Below are 17,307 nucleotides of genomic sequence, written 5' to 3' on the forward strand. Positions count from 1 at the left end.
ATATAGAATCAATTATCAAGGTAACAACAAGCTACCATTCACGAGCAGTCACTAAGGCAGCACAATAAACCACCATCCAGAATCAGTTAATAAAGCAGCAGAATATTCAATCATCATCCAGGATCAGTCGCTAAAGCAGCACAACGAGCCATCATTTGGAGTCATCTAACTGGGATCAATCTCTAAATTATGGATCTCCAAATCATTAGCAGCCACAAATTCTTCCACGATGCGACCCCAGGTAGCGCAATGAGCCACCATCTGGAGTTTTTCACTAAGTAGCACAACGGGCCACAAATAAAGATCAGTCGCTAAAGTCAATTGGCAGCTTAATGAACTACCATCTAGATTAGTCTACTCGTATTGTGAATAAATACTCTCCTCTGATAAATTCCGTAAATTACAAAGTCATAATTATTATTATAGCTGTCAAACAACACACCGATGTAGATGTCATTCTTGACCAGAAGTTTTCCTTTCTTCCATCTCGTGGAAGAAAGGAGAATTTCTTACAACGCATACATTACCTGAAAATTAAATTTTAGCAACCACCGACATCGGTGGTTGCTAAAACAATAATTTTCAACAACATGCAACGACCAAGCTAAGATGTGTTTATGTGGTCATTCCCTATGGCGTCAAAGTCTGGATGTAAAGTGCTACGATGCACCTTAGACGAATTTTCGTTGGGGAATTTTGGCTTTTGAAGTGGGTTATTTGGAAATTTCGGCTTTCCCTGCATTAAGGACCATCCAAGTGGCGACAGCTCTTAAAATCAAAAGTTTTCTAGCCATAATTCACAAAAAAAGAGGCTCGTATTTGGTATCAATATAATAGTCGGGATCATTTGTGAACCAGACCTCTGGGCTCACTGCAGCTGGAGGATCCCAGTCCCAAGCAAACTTTAGGGCTAAACAACTCCTTCAGGCTACCTCATACTAGTTGAAGGTATCTGATTGGTTTCTTTCCATGCAAATTCTACAGTATAGTATACGCATCCGCTGGACGGCGATCTCTACAAGTTCGCAGTGGATAAGAAAATATAGGCATACCATACTATCAACCTGCTTCCCAGACCCGTGTCACAAGGCAATAAACCCTGCCTTCGTGGGTAGCACAGTTGTTAGAATCGTCGTTCTCCCCACACTAAGTGGAAAACACCTGAATTCGACCCGCGTTGATGAGGAATTTTTATTGGGCTTTTTCACAACGTGGATGAGTTAGTCGGTCTCAGACGAAGATAGCATGGAGTTTTGTCCCGGGAACTCGGGTTTTTCGCCCAGAAGACAGAAAATCGACCATAGAACACAATTTACAGACAGTATGGCCTTAATCGCTGATGCTTCTAAAACCCTACTGCAACGACAACAACAAGGACTCTTGTATTTATATTTAATCAATTTCCTGTATAAATGACCCTACTTAAATTCGTTAATGTTTGTGCGCTAATATTTATCACATAGTTGTCTATTTTTAATAATAACGTGCGCGGTTTTTTCTTTAGTTTTTATCAACGTTATTCATTATCTTTTTATGTAAATCCCTGGCTTGTATCCGCGAAGGTTGTTGTGTACGGCAATGTGTCTTATGTGTACAATAAAGATTTCTTCTTCTTTTTACATTCTTGATTTATTATTAGCCGAAGTTATCTCTTTGCAATGCACTTAATTCTTCAAAGGTGATATCATTCGGAGCCTAAAATATACAAGAGTTGTCGGATAATCAGTTTTTGCCCATGAGGTATCCACATGTCATGTCATGTCTGTAAACTGAGAGTATTCTGTAATTGTTTTGAGGGATGAAAAACCCGAGGTCTTGAAACATTTCGCAAATTCGATCGTAATGGGAATCGCACGTGGTACTTTTAAGCACAGTGCGAGAAAGCAGTAATGCTATAAATTTCATTACCAGCAAAGACCCATTCTAGAAGAGGAGTCGCTTAACCCTAGTCTCTGCAAGTTAAATATGCTGTACAACTTTTTAATAAATTGCTGTCAGCTTGAAGATGTTTGTAACTCTTTTACAAACAAAATAAAAACGAACATTTGTATTGCGTGTATTTCAATTTACGCACGCTGTACCTCTGTATGGTCGAGTTTATACGACACCACGGCCGTTAACTGAGCCGTGTACAATAAAGTTGTTAATGCTCCTCTTTCCTCAATCCCTCCTGAAATACAAACGGAAACTATAATTTGCGCTGGATTCTTCAAAGGAATATACGACAGCCCCAAAATCCCGAAGAAGATATTAGCAAGAGATTTCTACGCTTGTACATTTGATTTCAGACAAGTTTATAGCTTTAAACACGTTCGAAGCTTGACAGTAAAACTAATGGAAGTGTAGCTGGATGGAAATCAATTGTCGACCTCATTTCAAACTTTTATCAATAACTTATAAAAGCAAACAGCAAAGAGCTCATAAAGATGTCAGAGAGAGAGAGAGAGAGTCATCCAAGGAGTAGAACTTAAGTTTAGATAATGCAAACCATTCATTGAAGAGGCCTCTGGAGTCAGGAACTCTATGATTCATCTATGATGCTACTAAAACACTGACCCAAATCGATAAAATGCCTTTATTAAACAAAAACAAAAATACACGTACTGACTGTATAAACTGTATATTGAAATAATAATAAATTAAAATAAGATGGTTTTTCAACTTAATTAGCTGAATAACGGTTCGCCCTATATTCAGTTTACCTCGGAAGTTGAGCAGGGGGGGGGATCCCTTCCGTTCCTAGCCGACTGTTTGTTTTTATAAGTTATTGATAAAAGTTTGAAATGAGGTCGACATTGGATTTCCATCCAGCTACACTTCCATTAGTTTTACTGTCAGGCTTCGAACATGTTTAAATCTATAAACTTGTCTGAAATCAAATGTACAAGCGTGGAAATCTCTTGCTAATACCTTCTTCGGGATTTTGGAGGAGGGTATTAGCAATAATATTTTATTTTATTATTATTTTCATATATATATATACAGTCAGTACGTGTATTTTTGTCTTTTGTTTAATAAATGCATTTTATCGATTTGTTTTAGTAACATCATAGATGAATCATAATGCAAACCAATTTAATATTAGCTCGAAGAAATAACGCTCAAAGATTTTCATTCAGCTGTTTGGTTTCACATTAAAAATAAAAACATAAATGCGTGTACTTGAAAGGATAACTTTTAGAAAGAGAATTCCACAGATACTTACGATGGCTCGAAGGTATTTGATCTGAAAACCAGTTTCGCTAGATTTGCATTATTTTAAATAGGCAAAGTCTTTGGTGCTTCGTGATTACTGTTTCACAATAACTGCAGAGAGAAAAAGAATTCATCTTTTTCCATATGCTCGTAAATGTATTTGCGTGTGTGTGAAGCCAAGCAGACAAAACTTATGTTTTTGAGATCTTTTAATTATCTTGGAATTCAGAAATCATGGGTTTTTCTCTCTCTGCTGATTTAGAACTTTTTACTTAAGTATTCGAGTTTAATTAAAATTATTTCGAAAACGGATTTTTATTAAAGGTTTTTGTTGGGCTCTGCAGCTATCTTTTATTGTCTAAATCGGCAAACTTATATTGCAATTTATGAGCATTCGTGCTGTGGTTCTTACTAAAAGCTGGAAATCGAAAAGGAAATAGCGAATAATTATATCCATTTGCCGAATACAGTCACATGCCTACTGTGGTTTGTTATAAAAACAATTAAAATGATTATAAAATGGTTGACTGACTGCTTCTGTTATCGTGAGATTAATGCAATACGAAACCAAACTAAATTCAGAGCCTCAACTCTTTAAAAGGTTTGATGCACTGTCCGTTATTGTTTTTAAAGTTCGAATAGTTTATTTTACTTCAAACCGATCTTTTAAAACTTCAAAATTGATTCTGAAACTTTGAAAGTTTGAGGAAATCAAACAGAAACTTCAGTACGATTAATAAAAAGCATTGAAATAATGGTTCAATAAAGTGTCCTCATTTACATTCGTTTTTTCATGTGAAGCATTTTCATGTATCTAGTGTACAAAAATACAATTTGAGTTAATTCTTTTGAATCATAACTGTTTCCGCTGATGTTAGCTGATACACGATAATCCATTGATTTTAATGAATACTCAATATATACATAGAACAGATGGCATATATATCAAATAAATTAAGCAACCAAAAAACAGTTTGGAACCCGATAAAAAACATTCTTCACTGCTTAAACATTTTTCTTTAAAAAAAGTATTAGATATTGATGCACTTTGAAGACAGTAGGCAAACGGTTCTGTACACATCGAGGATATTTGTAAGACAAAATTTAAAACTCCAAATTAATAATGATCATTATTTTCCGTATTAAAAAAATACTGCCAATATTCGGGTGTCTTAATAAAGACTGGATATGCAATGCGAATGCTGTTTTTTGTTAGTTAGTGGGACCTTCGGCTGTAGCTGCTTCTCCTGCCATCAGAGACTCCCACAGAGGATCAGCACGTCTACCAAACCTCAAGCGAAGTGATGGTGATCGGCCACCTTTTCGCTCCATCTGGTGACTGAATCGGGAAGCAGTAGGAATGCCTTCGTTTCTTAGGAGGAGCTCGTAGAAGTCATGTAAATCTAAGGATGAGACAGAAATATTTTGGTTGTCATTTTAAGTCATTTTAAGAAGTTTATTAGTACACACATGCAAGAAATATTTCTTTTTTTTTTTTTGGAACCGTGTCTTCAATTTAGGTGACACTAGAGACAAAGCTTTTATGCTGAGCTTGATATTTTTGCAGGAAATTTTCAGAGTTAATCCGATTATCTCCCCTCGCCCTCCCCAGTGTTCCGTTCCTTCTTAAAAAAAATATTCTACAAGTATTATCGAATAGTGACTACTTCATGGAGGCTGCATCATTTTGAAGTTTTGTGTTCTCCCAAATCTTCAGCTGCCCGCTTTCGCTTTTGACATTTCATGCTAAATTGAATGGTGTATGGCATTAAAGAACAGATGTTGAATGACCTTTGAAAAATTGATTGAAAAGCGAGACCTGTTCAGCTTCTACGAGAAGACTTTGAGAATTTCTGTGCGTCGAAGAAAAATCTGTAATGATAATTTCATTAGCTTTTAGGGAAGAGAAAGTTCTAGTTTTTTATGGAAATAAACGTAGTAAATTTATAGCTAAAGCAATTAGTTTTAAGGAAGAGGAAACGATGAGTTGCTTGCAATAGAAATTTCTTGGATCCGCCTAGGAAGAAACTAAAATAAACTAATTGCTATTGAAGGGGAGGACAGAAGGAAGTAGAGAAAGTGCAGGATTATACTTAAGGTAAAAATTTCGGAATAGTCTTTTGTTTGTGCAAGCGGGATAGTAGTACAGTAGCTACGCCACTTGCTTACCATTTGGAAAAGATTGAGAAAAAGGATTTAGAGAAGTTCAAGCGATGCTGAGATAGTTCGTATTAGATCGGGGCGCAAATTTCTTTTTCTTCTCCTGCAAATTCTGGTTTTATATTCCGAAAAAGAGGAAAATGAATCTTAGAACACACAGAAATTACAGATGCGATATAGTGGTTCCTCACATCCTGAGTTGTCACGGCATTTTTTTAAATAATTCGACCTACCCTAAATTTATTCTTGGACTCTTTTTGAAATCGGTTCGGATTTATTAATAACCGGTATGCATTGTAACTGTAGTTACAATGAAGTCTGCACGAAGCTGGACAAACATTCATCCAGGTGAGTCCACTGATGACTCTACTTGAACTGTAGATTTGTATTGTTGCATAGTTAATGTATTTTAAACCATGTCCTTCATGGCAGTATGATGGTTTCCATTCGTCACTCGTTTGGAGAAGTCCGAGTTGAGTCCTGTCGTAGACTGGATGAGCTTCTAAAGCTCTCTTCATTAGAGCACGATGACGTAGTGAGCCGATCTCCGTGAGTTCTTCTGGGATTTTCGGCCTGTACACAATGCGAATTGGTACGCAAACACACAAACTCACTTTCTACGCAATGCAATATGGTCGTGGTTGGGTTTTAAATTAGCAGTAACATTACCGTAGTGGAGTTAGCTGACCGCGGGAGAGGGTTGCATGGTTTTTTCCTTCCAAAAATTAGGGTTTTTTTTTCTCCCACCTAGAAAACAGGCAGACTGACCACAGAACGTGCGGAAATTTACAGATAATACATATGTTGCCTGGTCGTGTTAGTTGCCGTGGTCCAAAATCAAAGCAAAAAATAACAAGAATTAGATTCACTTAAAGCATATATAATACAGAGAATTCCAGTATATCTATATAAATGTTTACAGCGTAGAATGATACCCCACAAAAAATTTCGAATCTTTCTTTTATGGATTCGAATTCTCTCTCACTGTTTCAAAAATTTGAAAAAAAATTTAAAAAAAATTAAAACTGTAAAAATGGGAAAATGGAGGGTAAGTAATAATATAACTTCGTTCCACTCCCTATTTTTAAATTATCGTAACTTCTTTATGCATTAACAGATTTTAATGAAACCAGTGATCTATGATTTCTTGAGGTTTTTGCCAGTATATTTAAATTTTCACATATGTCCCAGCATTTCCCACACATTTTACTAAACACATTTTCTTAGTACATTCTCCACGGCCGATTTCAAAAAGTTAATTGGAAATGTCTCAGCTTGATTGGCTTAAAATACATTTCTTTACCGAATATTTTCGCAGTTTCATAACGGGTGACTCCACTTGCACGAACTCCTTCCGCACCGATTTGTGTGATCTCCTTGAGAACATCTGTCACTGTGGCAATATTGTCTGGAGTCAGAGAAGCTGATAGCATCCCTTTTCTCTTCCTCTCGGTGACACAGCCTGTTGTCATTAGCTTCTGATGATAATTTTTGTTGTTTTTGCGTCCAGCGTTATATTGGATTCCACGTTTAGTCTTCTACCACCTCTGAACTCTTATAACGGATTCCCAAACCTCGTAGTGGTTTGCGATTTTGGCCCTCTATGGCATACTCATAGCTGGAAGCATGATTCATCTCTAAAAGAAACTAACATTAACTTTCTTAATCTCAAAGGAACAATGAATCATTTAACCTTGGTTTCATCAAATCGGAAAAAAAAAAAGAATAATAATGAACGTATAATAATTTAAAAATATGGAGTCATTTATCATACACACCCTATGTTATCGAAAATTACAGCCCTGAAAGATTCTGGTTATCCAAATACTAATAAGAAATACGTTTACATTATTAGAAATATCTTTATCTTTAAAAAGAATTTCTAAACTTGTTTCTTGATATAATAAAGCTTTTCCTTGAAAATGGAGCGTGCTTCTAAAAGTGTTTTATCAAACATTATAACTAAGAAACTTAAACTTCAACCCATACTCTTGGTTTTTATGTTACGCAGGTGTAACGTTTAAGTACAAGTAAGAAGTGAATTCGCTATGTAAGGTTCCCATGAGTTCTTAAAATCAAATGGAGTATCGGAGAGAAAACAAAGAGGCACCTAAAGGCAATTCTGACACTTCTTTGACATCGTCTCTAGCAGAAATAAGATGACAAACTAGGAAAAAGTAAGTCGACCCTTGTTAAAATGGAAAAGAAAGTTTTGAAGTATTGGAATCCTCCTTATCTACCACAAGCATTAGAGATCACGACGATGTAGGACAAGGAACTATTAAATAAGATCATTGGAAACGCCACTCATTGAACGAATAAAATGTCAAATAGTCCAGAGGACAGGCATTACAGCTGCTCTGGTGAATTTATGAATTCATTTCGTCGTGTTCAGAACACGTCAAAATTTTGACTTCGAAGGTATAAATTTGTTACGCTTTAGCTCATCCATACAAACATGCATGCAGGATATTTTTATGTTAATTTTTAGGATGTCAACGTTTTAGAAGTGTACTTGAATCAGCTTTTCTTGAGAGAGGGCACGGCACAAGTTTCTCTTATTTGATTTTGCTTAGAGTACATTTATTTCATTAATAATTTTGGTCAATATTCACTTATATTTAATATTCAGAAGTTTTGTTGTTTCCATCCAGTCTTCTTTCCATCCAGTCTAAAGAGGTGGGAAGGAAACTTTCTACGACAATATGCAAAAAGTAAAGTGCATATACAAGTAAATTGTTTTTGTTACTAGATGTGCATTTAATACTCGTATATATTTTGTTCTCGAACACTGAATGCCGGGGACATTATATTTCTGGGCCAGATTACTTAAACTCCGTGGAACAGTAGGCACACTCCAGTAATATCGTTTGCGGGAAGAGAGTGGTTGTGGTGTTCATACGCTTCTTCTTATGAAAGAATGAGTAAAATGATTCTTAGAAAAACGATCCTTTGCTTAAATGATTCCTAGAAATGAGTCCTTGCTTAAATAAATCTTAAATTATTTGTGGAAAAACTGTTCTTAAATGATTCTTCCTTAAACGAATCTTAGAAAAATGAAGCGCCCAAAGGCGATTCTGAAACTTATTTAACACTTCTTCATTTTCTAAAAATCACTTAAGAAGAAAATGATTATTTGCTTAAATAATTCATAGAAAAGTTTTCAAAAACGAGCCAGGTAGATTTGGCTTTAGTTCTTGTGTGCCAGCTTTTTTATATTTGTGTGAATAATGTGTAACAGCAAGTTAATAAAATCCCTCTCGCTCTCTCTCTCTTTTCAGAATAGTGTGGGACAATATGAAGTTCAAAATTAACAAATTCTAAACTTGTTCTTTTTGAATTTCATTTGTGAAAACTTTGAACCTTCTTTACTTTTAGATGTTGAATATATTCAATAACCAACATAGTATAAATAGTGTTTGGGGGTCAGGTGCCATCAGTGGCTTCCCACATCTTCCCATAAGTGCTTTTGTGAAGAAATACAGTGACTGTAAAAGCCAGAAAAAGTATTATATGTATAGTGTTGTGTTGGGTTTTGTTGTTCTGTTCTGGTTTTTGGCCACAGGGCCCTTCGTGGGACTTCACATTGCCCGTATATACACTGCTAGGAGGTGAGCCAGGCTGCCCATTATTCCTTGGCTGGTCTTTGTCAAAATAGCCTGAGTTTCCTGAACGGAGACCAAGTTAGAAAAAAAAAAAAAAAAGTAGAGTGTGGGAAATCCAACGTGTACTCAAGAAGTGGGGGTGAACGTAAGAGTGAGGGGATGTAGATGAAGAATCCCCATAATTAACGGTGAAACATAAGCTCCGCCAGGCGATAGGGGAAGGAGAAGAAAGCCATATAGCAGGGGTTGGATGTAATTTCCTTTGGTGTTGGTGTGGATTTAAACTACGGATCCTACCCACTCCAGGGACTGGGTTAGCAACATTGCACCCTTTTATAAGGGTCAGCAGAGGTTTGTGGTTGTCAATTCCTGAAGTAAGACGATGACGATACGTCTGGAGATAGGGTCAATCTAGTAGGTGTCACATCCAGGCGTGTGGTCAGTCCAAGTAGGTGCCAAGTCCAAAGATAAGTCGGATACAGTGGGTGTCAGGTCCAGGGATGAAGATAGTCTGGTAAGTGTAGATTCAGGTGAGGCAGGTCAAGGAACTTGCCAATAAACCTATGCATCACCGTTATTTTGGTTTGCTGGGCGAGCGAACAGGAATTTTCTCCGTTCAAATAGATTCTGCGTAAAACAGGAGAAGGCGTTGTAGCGATGCGCATCAGTGATGTAGATATACTCGTGTCCTCGAGGAATATATTTTATTTATATAAAAAGGGTGCATCTGAGATCCTCGTGGCTGGAGTAATCATAAACGATGTGGTTCCAATCTTCAGGCTGGTCACAATGACAGAGTGGATTCTGAACGATCCCCATTGGTTTATCCTTGAAGGAGGTGTGGAGACAGGGAGAGAACAAAGACGGAGATTTAGGGAAACTTGGCTGATGTTCGGAATAAACTTCTTTGTTATTTGGCCTTTCGTTTTTTTTGAGCCATTGGTTCTGCCAGTTCTGTCAGAGGTAGAGAATAAAACGGTTTTCTTTGCTTTGATATAGTTGGCGGAGTTGAAGGTAAATCCCAGGAAGGAAGCAGGAAGGCCGTTAGACAGATGATAGTGTAATCCCCGAAGTGTGATCTCCAGATCCATGGGAAAAACACACGCCAGGACCTGAAGGGCCGGGGTACTCACTGTGCAGTAAGCACATGTGATTGTTAGCATGATGGATCTCTGTACCAGATCCCGGCTGCGTAAACCACCAGTGAAATGAAGACTGTCTTGAATAAGAGGGCAAGAGAACGGTTGTTCAGTCACCAGTCCCTCCGAGCGACTAGAGCTGCATAATCCCTTTGTCGGAAGGACAGTTTCGAGTCTAGAATGACTCCACGATGCTTTAACTCGGTAACTAGCTTTATGGTAGAACCGGCGACTTTAAATTGTAGTGGTACGGTTGGCTATGGGTGACCTTTGAGCAGGATGGACTGAGTATTGTCTGCAGATATTGAAAGTTAATGGTGTTCGGCACAGTCTTGAAGGATCTGCATGGTTCGATTTCCGGAGGCCTTTTCAATTTCAGCATTCACAATTTCAGTTTTCACAATTTCAGCTGGAGTCAGCTGAAATTGTGAAAACGACATAGTCAGCTAAGGCACGGGTGGAAATAGGACCCAGATCCATGTCAAGGAACTCGTCGAACACAACATTCCATAAGAACGGTAGAGGCTTCCCCAGGCTCCGTCCCAGGACGGAGCCTGGGACGGAGCCCTGGGGAAGCCTCTATAGATGGAGCAGGTGACTTTGCAATATGGAGTAGAAACGATGATTTTCCAGTTGGAGAGATAATACTGACGGCGTTTATAAAGGTTGAGTGGGATCTGTGCTTGACGTAGACGGTTTAAGACACTTGTCCACTAGAGCAAGTCGAATAACCCCCGAAATCAACAGAAATGACTAAGAAGTATTTGGTTGGAGTAGAAATGGCTGCAGCTAAGAGGTGTTGTAGGGCTCTTTGGAATGGCCAGTTTAAAAGTCATATTGTCGGCTGGAATATAGGTCTGCATTTCTGTAATATTTGTCTAGTCTTAGATTGAGAAATCGCTAATATCTTGCTGAGGCGGGGCAGTAACGCAATTGGCCTGTAGGATCCAGAAAATTCTGATGGTTTGGTTGGATTATTTAATATTAGTCGTGTTTTTGCTAATTTCCAGTCAGTTGTGAATTTTCCAGTAGAAAACCAGTGGTTGAATAGATTGAGGAGGGGCTTGGGGTTAAGCTGAGCAGCCTGTTTTATTATTTCAGGCTCAAGGAGATCTGGCCTAGGGTACTTCCTGTCTTTATGTCTTTGGCACTTCTCCGCTAATTCGGATTATAGGAAATCCGAATTAACGGGGCTCTCTCTCTCTCTCTCTCTCTCTCTCTCTCTCTATATATATATATATATATATATATATATATATATATATATAGAGAGAGAGAGAGAGAGAGAGAGAACTATATATATATATATATACAGTTCAATAGAGTATGCAAATTGATGAAATAAGGAACTGATGAAAACTCAGATGAAACAAGCAGTTTCATCTGAGTTACGATTGCATGGACAACCTATAATTTCGTTATCTACATGCTAAGAAATTAGATTTTCTACTCAAGATTTCTAGGCATGTGAAACGAAGTATCAAATTAAAGTTCACGGTCTTCAGATGTACATTGATTGATTCAAATATTTTTGCGGATCTTTGAAAAACATCTTTTCTCTACCTACGTATTCACATCATTAAGACCGACCGACTGTACTTATTTACCAATCCACGTTACAAGATTAGTCAGACCAAGGCTGTCTAGATATGTAAATAGCCTCAGTCCAACATCACAATTAGTTGTGGGAATTAAACAGTGCTTTATAACTAAAATCAAGTTAAATATATATTCATAAATGAATATTTAATTCCACTGCAGTATTTTATTCTGCTATAAGGCAAAAAAAAAATACAACTTTTGAATAAACAAAAAAAACATACAGAGATTGCAGCTTCCAATGCCAAAGTCTAATTTAGATTTTCGTTATTGAGAAGGGAAAAGGAATTATTACAAATTCTAGAGAGATATAATTAAAGTAACATAATGCAATAATGTACAGGGTGGGACAGGGAAAATGGAAATTTTAAATCAGGTTTTATGGGTACGGTTGTGGTGGGGAGGATTGTGTCACCTGATGTACCCTTGTCCACGTCCTGCCATTTAGTAACTATGAAGCGGTGCGCAACGTTCTATCATCATCAAAGCATTAAAAAACCGTATTTATTTAATTATTGGGTCACTATGTCACTTTTTGTTTGCGTTTCTAGCATGGTAAAATTCTCAGACTCAATATATCCTTCTTTTTTCTTGTGCTAACTGAACCAAAATTTCCCCTCAGGAGTTTTAAGAGAACTGAATAGAATATACGAGTACTTATAATCTATGATGACCACTATTACTCCATTGACCCATGGAGAGAAATAATACGATCACCTAGGCTGGTGATCTGAAGTTTTTTTTTTAATTGAAATTAGGATTAGTTAGTTATTTTTGGTTTTTAGGAGCATTAGCAATAATGTACAGAGTGTGTGTGTGTGTGTGTGTGTGTGTGTGTGTGTGTGTGTGTGTGTGTGTGTGTGTGTGTGTGTGTGTGTGTATACTGGTTCAGGGTGGTTCCCAGGCAAATGCCCATCTCCACCTAAATCATTTAAAACAGAAAATCTGTAAAGTGGATCTGATAAATAAAAAGATAGCTAAGAAATAAGAAGACAAAACATATTTTTGAAAAGAGAAGTAAAGTAAAAAAAAAAAAAAAAAAATTTTAAGTTACTAAGGCCATATTGCTCCGGGGATATGCGGTGGTCATTCCCTGACCTTTCCGCACCCTCCGTATTGGGTGGTCACGGGCTCGAACGCCGGTCTATCCAAGAAGCGTGTGCTACGCACTGCTGCTCCTGCATACCTGGCTACGGAGGCGCCTTGAAATTAAGAGTTCGAACACCTTATGGCGTACTCAATCATCAACAACGAAAAACTAAACGCATTAAACGAAACCTAGCGAATCTGTCACTGTAGTCTACTCGGCTTTTGTAACTAGGATTTAAGGACACCCTAAGTGTATCGCTACAAGTAGTGATTTCGGAGTGGTTTTCAGCTTGAAGTTGACTCTAGACTTCCAGCGACTTCCATGGTCAGACTTCGATCTGGGAAGTGATGTCTAAGGTGCCTCCAGAGATGGGATGTTGATAAAGATATGCCATTTATTCAGACAAAAGAAGACAACACATCTGATGTATGCTTACAGTGTTGCAATAACAAAAAGGTATAAAGGTAAAAGGTAAAAAAAAAGTAAAGTAAAGTGCAGCCATTATCAACCCACTGCAGGATGGAAGCCTCCTCACCAATTCATGCTGAGGGAAATCGACCATAATCTGCGACGCTGGTCCAGTGCGGGTTGGCAAATCGACCGTATTCAGCAGTCAGGGGCTTGAACCCCGATCTACTCAAAGAGCCTGTGCTACTGCACTCCCGCTCCTGACCACTCGGCTACGGAAAAGGTATACTGCAGCTATTATGAATTCACTGCAGGATGGAAGCATCCTCAACGATTCATGTTGAGGAACAAAAATATATAGGCTACAGTAAGTATTACAACTATGATGTACTCTATGGCTCTATGTATAATCTTGTACAGAAGACGATATCTGGAGTCAGCGGCTCTTACTCCCTATTGGATTTCAGACAACGTTACTGTTTGCACAGGCTGATCATTTAATTCGCAAACGGCTTTACCTTAATTTTAATCTTAGTCCCTCAGGTCTGTCGCTGTTCTCTCCTTTTCCAAATAATATCCATCGAAGTATATACACTTGCGCCATCGAGGAACTCACTAATAGAAGCATTTCTGGCATCCCTTACTTAATAAGTCTTTGAGAGTAGCCATCTTGGCGATAGATTATCGACCTCCTTAATGCTCCTGTGTCCCGTGAAAACTGCAGTTTACTTCGAACAAGTCGTAAATCTCTAACATTTCTCTCACAGTAGCTGTAGTGCTCACATCATTAATATAATAACGGATAGACAAAATGTTGCTCAGTCTTCAAATTTCCATTATGCAGCTCAGCACAATGGAGACGTCTACGCTTACAGCATCTAATTTAAGGCTACTTTGAAACTACCAGAGAACACGTGAGAACTTCAACTGCGTCAGCGTATTCTTGGAGATATACTCTCCTACCATCTACTGGCAGTTCACTGAAACTTGAGAGCTGTGCGGTGGTACTGCCTCTCGGCCAATTTAATTATTAGCCTGTGTACATTATTTTGCATATTTTACTGAAGACTGTTGAACGGACAAACCCTGGAATTCACGATGCATCCCTACAACAATTTTTAACAATATACAGTAAATTCTTATTTTGAATTAATTTCTGGCGCCCCTAGTGGTTGCAGATAACATGTTTTAATCGATTTATTCACGATAACTTTAATTCATTTTCTGTTCTTAAGTACTGCGTCTGAATCTCTACAGAATGCGGTATTTCTGAATTGAAACTGGAATGAAATGAAATAAATCTCAGAGATTAAAGACTGACGAAATGGTAGCCAGTATTAAGCTCTTTCTTGAAAGTGATTCGAAGGAAATACAGTGTTATATTTGTACCCTTCTGCCAAAAAAGTTTCCTATTTTCACATTAAAATCGAACGCTAGTAAAGTACCTTTCATATTTAGTTCATAACTACAAGTGCGCTATGACTTTTGGCAGGAGAGTGTAATTCTAATGATTGGCAGCGCACTGAAGGATAAAAAAAGATGAGCGTTGAAATAGCCTACATCGCTTTTAGCAAGGCAGAAGTAACGAAGTATGAAGTTTCCATATAATTGACACGAAGCTAGTGAAACAGCTTAGGAACTTTGCTACGCACTGAATATCCAGTTTACATTGGTGAAGTGCTAGTTAATTTCCTGATTAAAGTCTATGTCAGAGCCTAAACTAACTTACTCGGCGTACAGCCAAATGATTTTATTATAAGGTAGTCGAGCAAGCGGAAATTATTCACATCTCGTGGAAAGATTAGTAAACTTGATAATCGTTATTAGCACTGAACATGTACTCATGGTCGAATACTCCCAGAGTGCATGCATGCCCAACCTTTAATGTAGGTGTTCGTTCTTTGATAGGAGTTGCACAGTTTGATCACTAGAACATGGCACACGTCTGCTAGAAGTTAATCTTATTTCAAATAATAGATATGGTCTATTTACAGGCAGCCTGATAATCCTGCTTACAATATGTGCAACCAAGTGCATCCGGTTTTCAGGTCTCAATTGGATGACCATCAAATAATAATATCTGGGGAAAGATGTCCGATAAATTGAAATTATTTGTGAAAGTTAATCAGATATTATTTTATCATCAGGTCACTGTATCGTACAAGTAAGATTCCGCCTGCGTTTAATTTATATTAAGGTAGATTGCTTCTGAAGGTCTGAACTGTGACGTTTTATTTTTAAATAGAAGTGTTTCTACATCTCCATTTTCGTAATCTTAAGAGTGGGTGTCCCATCGGTTGAGAACTGATGTTCTCTGTTACTGTATTGTATAGAAATATCTATCTGAGATACTGTATAGAAAAGAAAATGCATATTTTGCTATAACCTTTTACTATATCTTAAGTAACCTTATTTATTTCAATGCCGATTTCCGACTGGAGAGGACTTTGGATTTTATTCGAAAATGAGCTATAAGGCTTTTCGAATCATATCATAAGAAACTGAAATATCAAACCAGGTAATAGATACACACATTCGCCAAAAAAAAAAAGAACCTTTGTATTAAGACAGTGACAAACAGGATACATGCAAGGAAGACTGCGAATTGGGATGATGAGGTGTTGCCTAGTCGAGTATAGAGACTGCACAGACTGTTTGACTGTAGCAGTCTGAAGACAGACCGGGGAACGCACGACTTTGAAACTGGTCTTATGGTAAGTGCACGTTTTATCAGGAGCCACGATTCAAGAAACAAAAGACATAACAGGTTTCTCAGAGGCATCCATCTCAAAGATTTTTAATGACTAGAAAGCGTTTTTTCTACGAGTACATCTCAAAGGTATAAATGTGGCAGAAAAACCATACTTGAAGAATGAAGCCGTCGTACTCTATGGAGGACTGTATGGAAAAATAGGATATCCAGTACGCAGCAAATAACATCTGAATTCAACGAAGCCCAGAACTGCCATATTTCTATGTATCAGTAAAACGCGCAGAGAATTGAAGAAACTGGATATTGGCAGTCTCTTGCCTATTCGGAAGCCACTTTCACAGAAAAACAGAAAAGTCTGCTTGCATTGGTGCCGAGAACGTCTTGATTGGACGGTGGAAGAAAGTCATGTGGTCAGACGAATCACGATACACTTTGTTTTGCACTGATGGTAGACAGAGAGTGTGGCGAGAACCTCACAAAGCCATGGACCCTGCTTGCATCGTTAAGAATAAATTAAAGAAAAAAACTTAAGAACAGAAGACAATCCAAGCATCTGGAGGTGGTATCTTGGTATGGGGAATGTTTTTTAGCACGGTCTGGGTCAGTTTATACCTGTCGAAGGTTGAATGTTATCCAGGGCGTACCTGAATTTTGTATCAGATGTACTGCACCCTTCAATGTTACACTTTTATCCCGAAGATTATGGCCACTTTGTGGATGAAAATTCAACAGCGCATCGTGCCAGAATCGTGTACGAATGGTTCGGAGAACATGACACGGATTTCCACCATGTTCCCTGCCCCCCACATTCACCTGATCCTATTGAGAATGTGTGGGATATGTTGGAGAGAGGGCTATTGGGAAACGAAGTCCTCTTCCTTCAGCTTTGTCGCAGCTGCGCAATATTTTGCTGGAAGAATGGTTACGATTATACCAAAACGTCCTATGAAATCCATGCAGAGCCGCACACGGTGTTATTCGAAAGAAAGGCGGCCTGATTCCAAACTGAATAAAGTTGGTATTTTTTTGGTCAGTACGTGTAATAGAAACAGGTAATAGAATAACACGTTAGATATCAGATTTGGGTAGTGCAGTGAACAGCGTCGCTAGCATCTCTCATTAAATTAGAAAAAGACTGGGTTTCATATTCCTGTCTGCGGCTGAAATCGAAATATACCTGTAAATTTTACAGGATGTTTTTTTTTTTTAATTTTTTTTATTTTAAAGAAATAATTCGCTATTTTTCATCCCACAAAAGGGATTATGGTTTTCGAATTTGAGGCATAAGTATAAAGTTCCTGTAAATTGTGTATTCTATTCGATGATTGTCTATTTTACTGGATGGCAAACCAGAATTAACGGCAGAAAAACTATAAGAAGAATCTCTCGAGACCGACG

The 17,307-nt window shown here is 37.8% G+C and overlaps 1 protein-coding gene across 1 annotated transcript in view; it reads right to left on the reverse strand.

The window, feature by feature from the left end:
* Positions 1–4,064: 4,064 nt before the first annotated feature.
* LOC150080472 (short neuropeptide F-like) overlaps positions 4,065–17,307 on the reverse strand; it is a 54,312-nt gene continuing 41,069 nt past the window's right edge. Inside the window, exon 3 of the mRNA XM_090381479.1 lies at positions 4,065–4,598. Within this exon, the coding sequence (XP_090237605.1) occupies positions 4,408–4,598 (191 nt within the window). The 3' untranslated portion in view covers positions 4,065–4,407. The remainder of the gene's footprint in view (positions 4,599–17,307) is intronic.

The sequence above is a fragment of the Mastigoproctus giganteus genome, chromosome 9, assembly GCF_048544385.1.
Source record: "Mastigoproctus giganteus isolate SK-2022 chromosome 9, ASM4854438v1, whole genome shotgun sequence".
In the NCBI taxonomy this organism is placed as follows: domain Eukaryota; kingdom Metazoa; phylum Arthropoda; class Arachnida; order Uropygi; family Thelyphonidae; genus Mastigoproctus; species Mastigoproctus giganteus.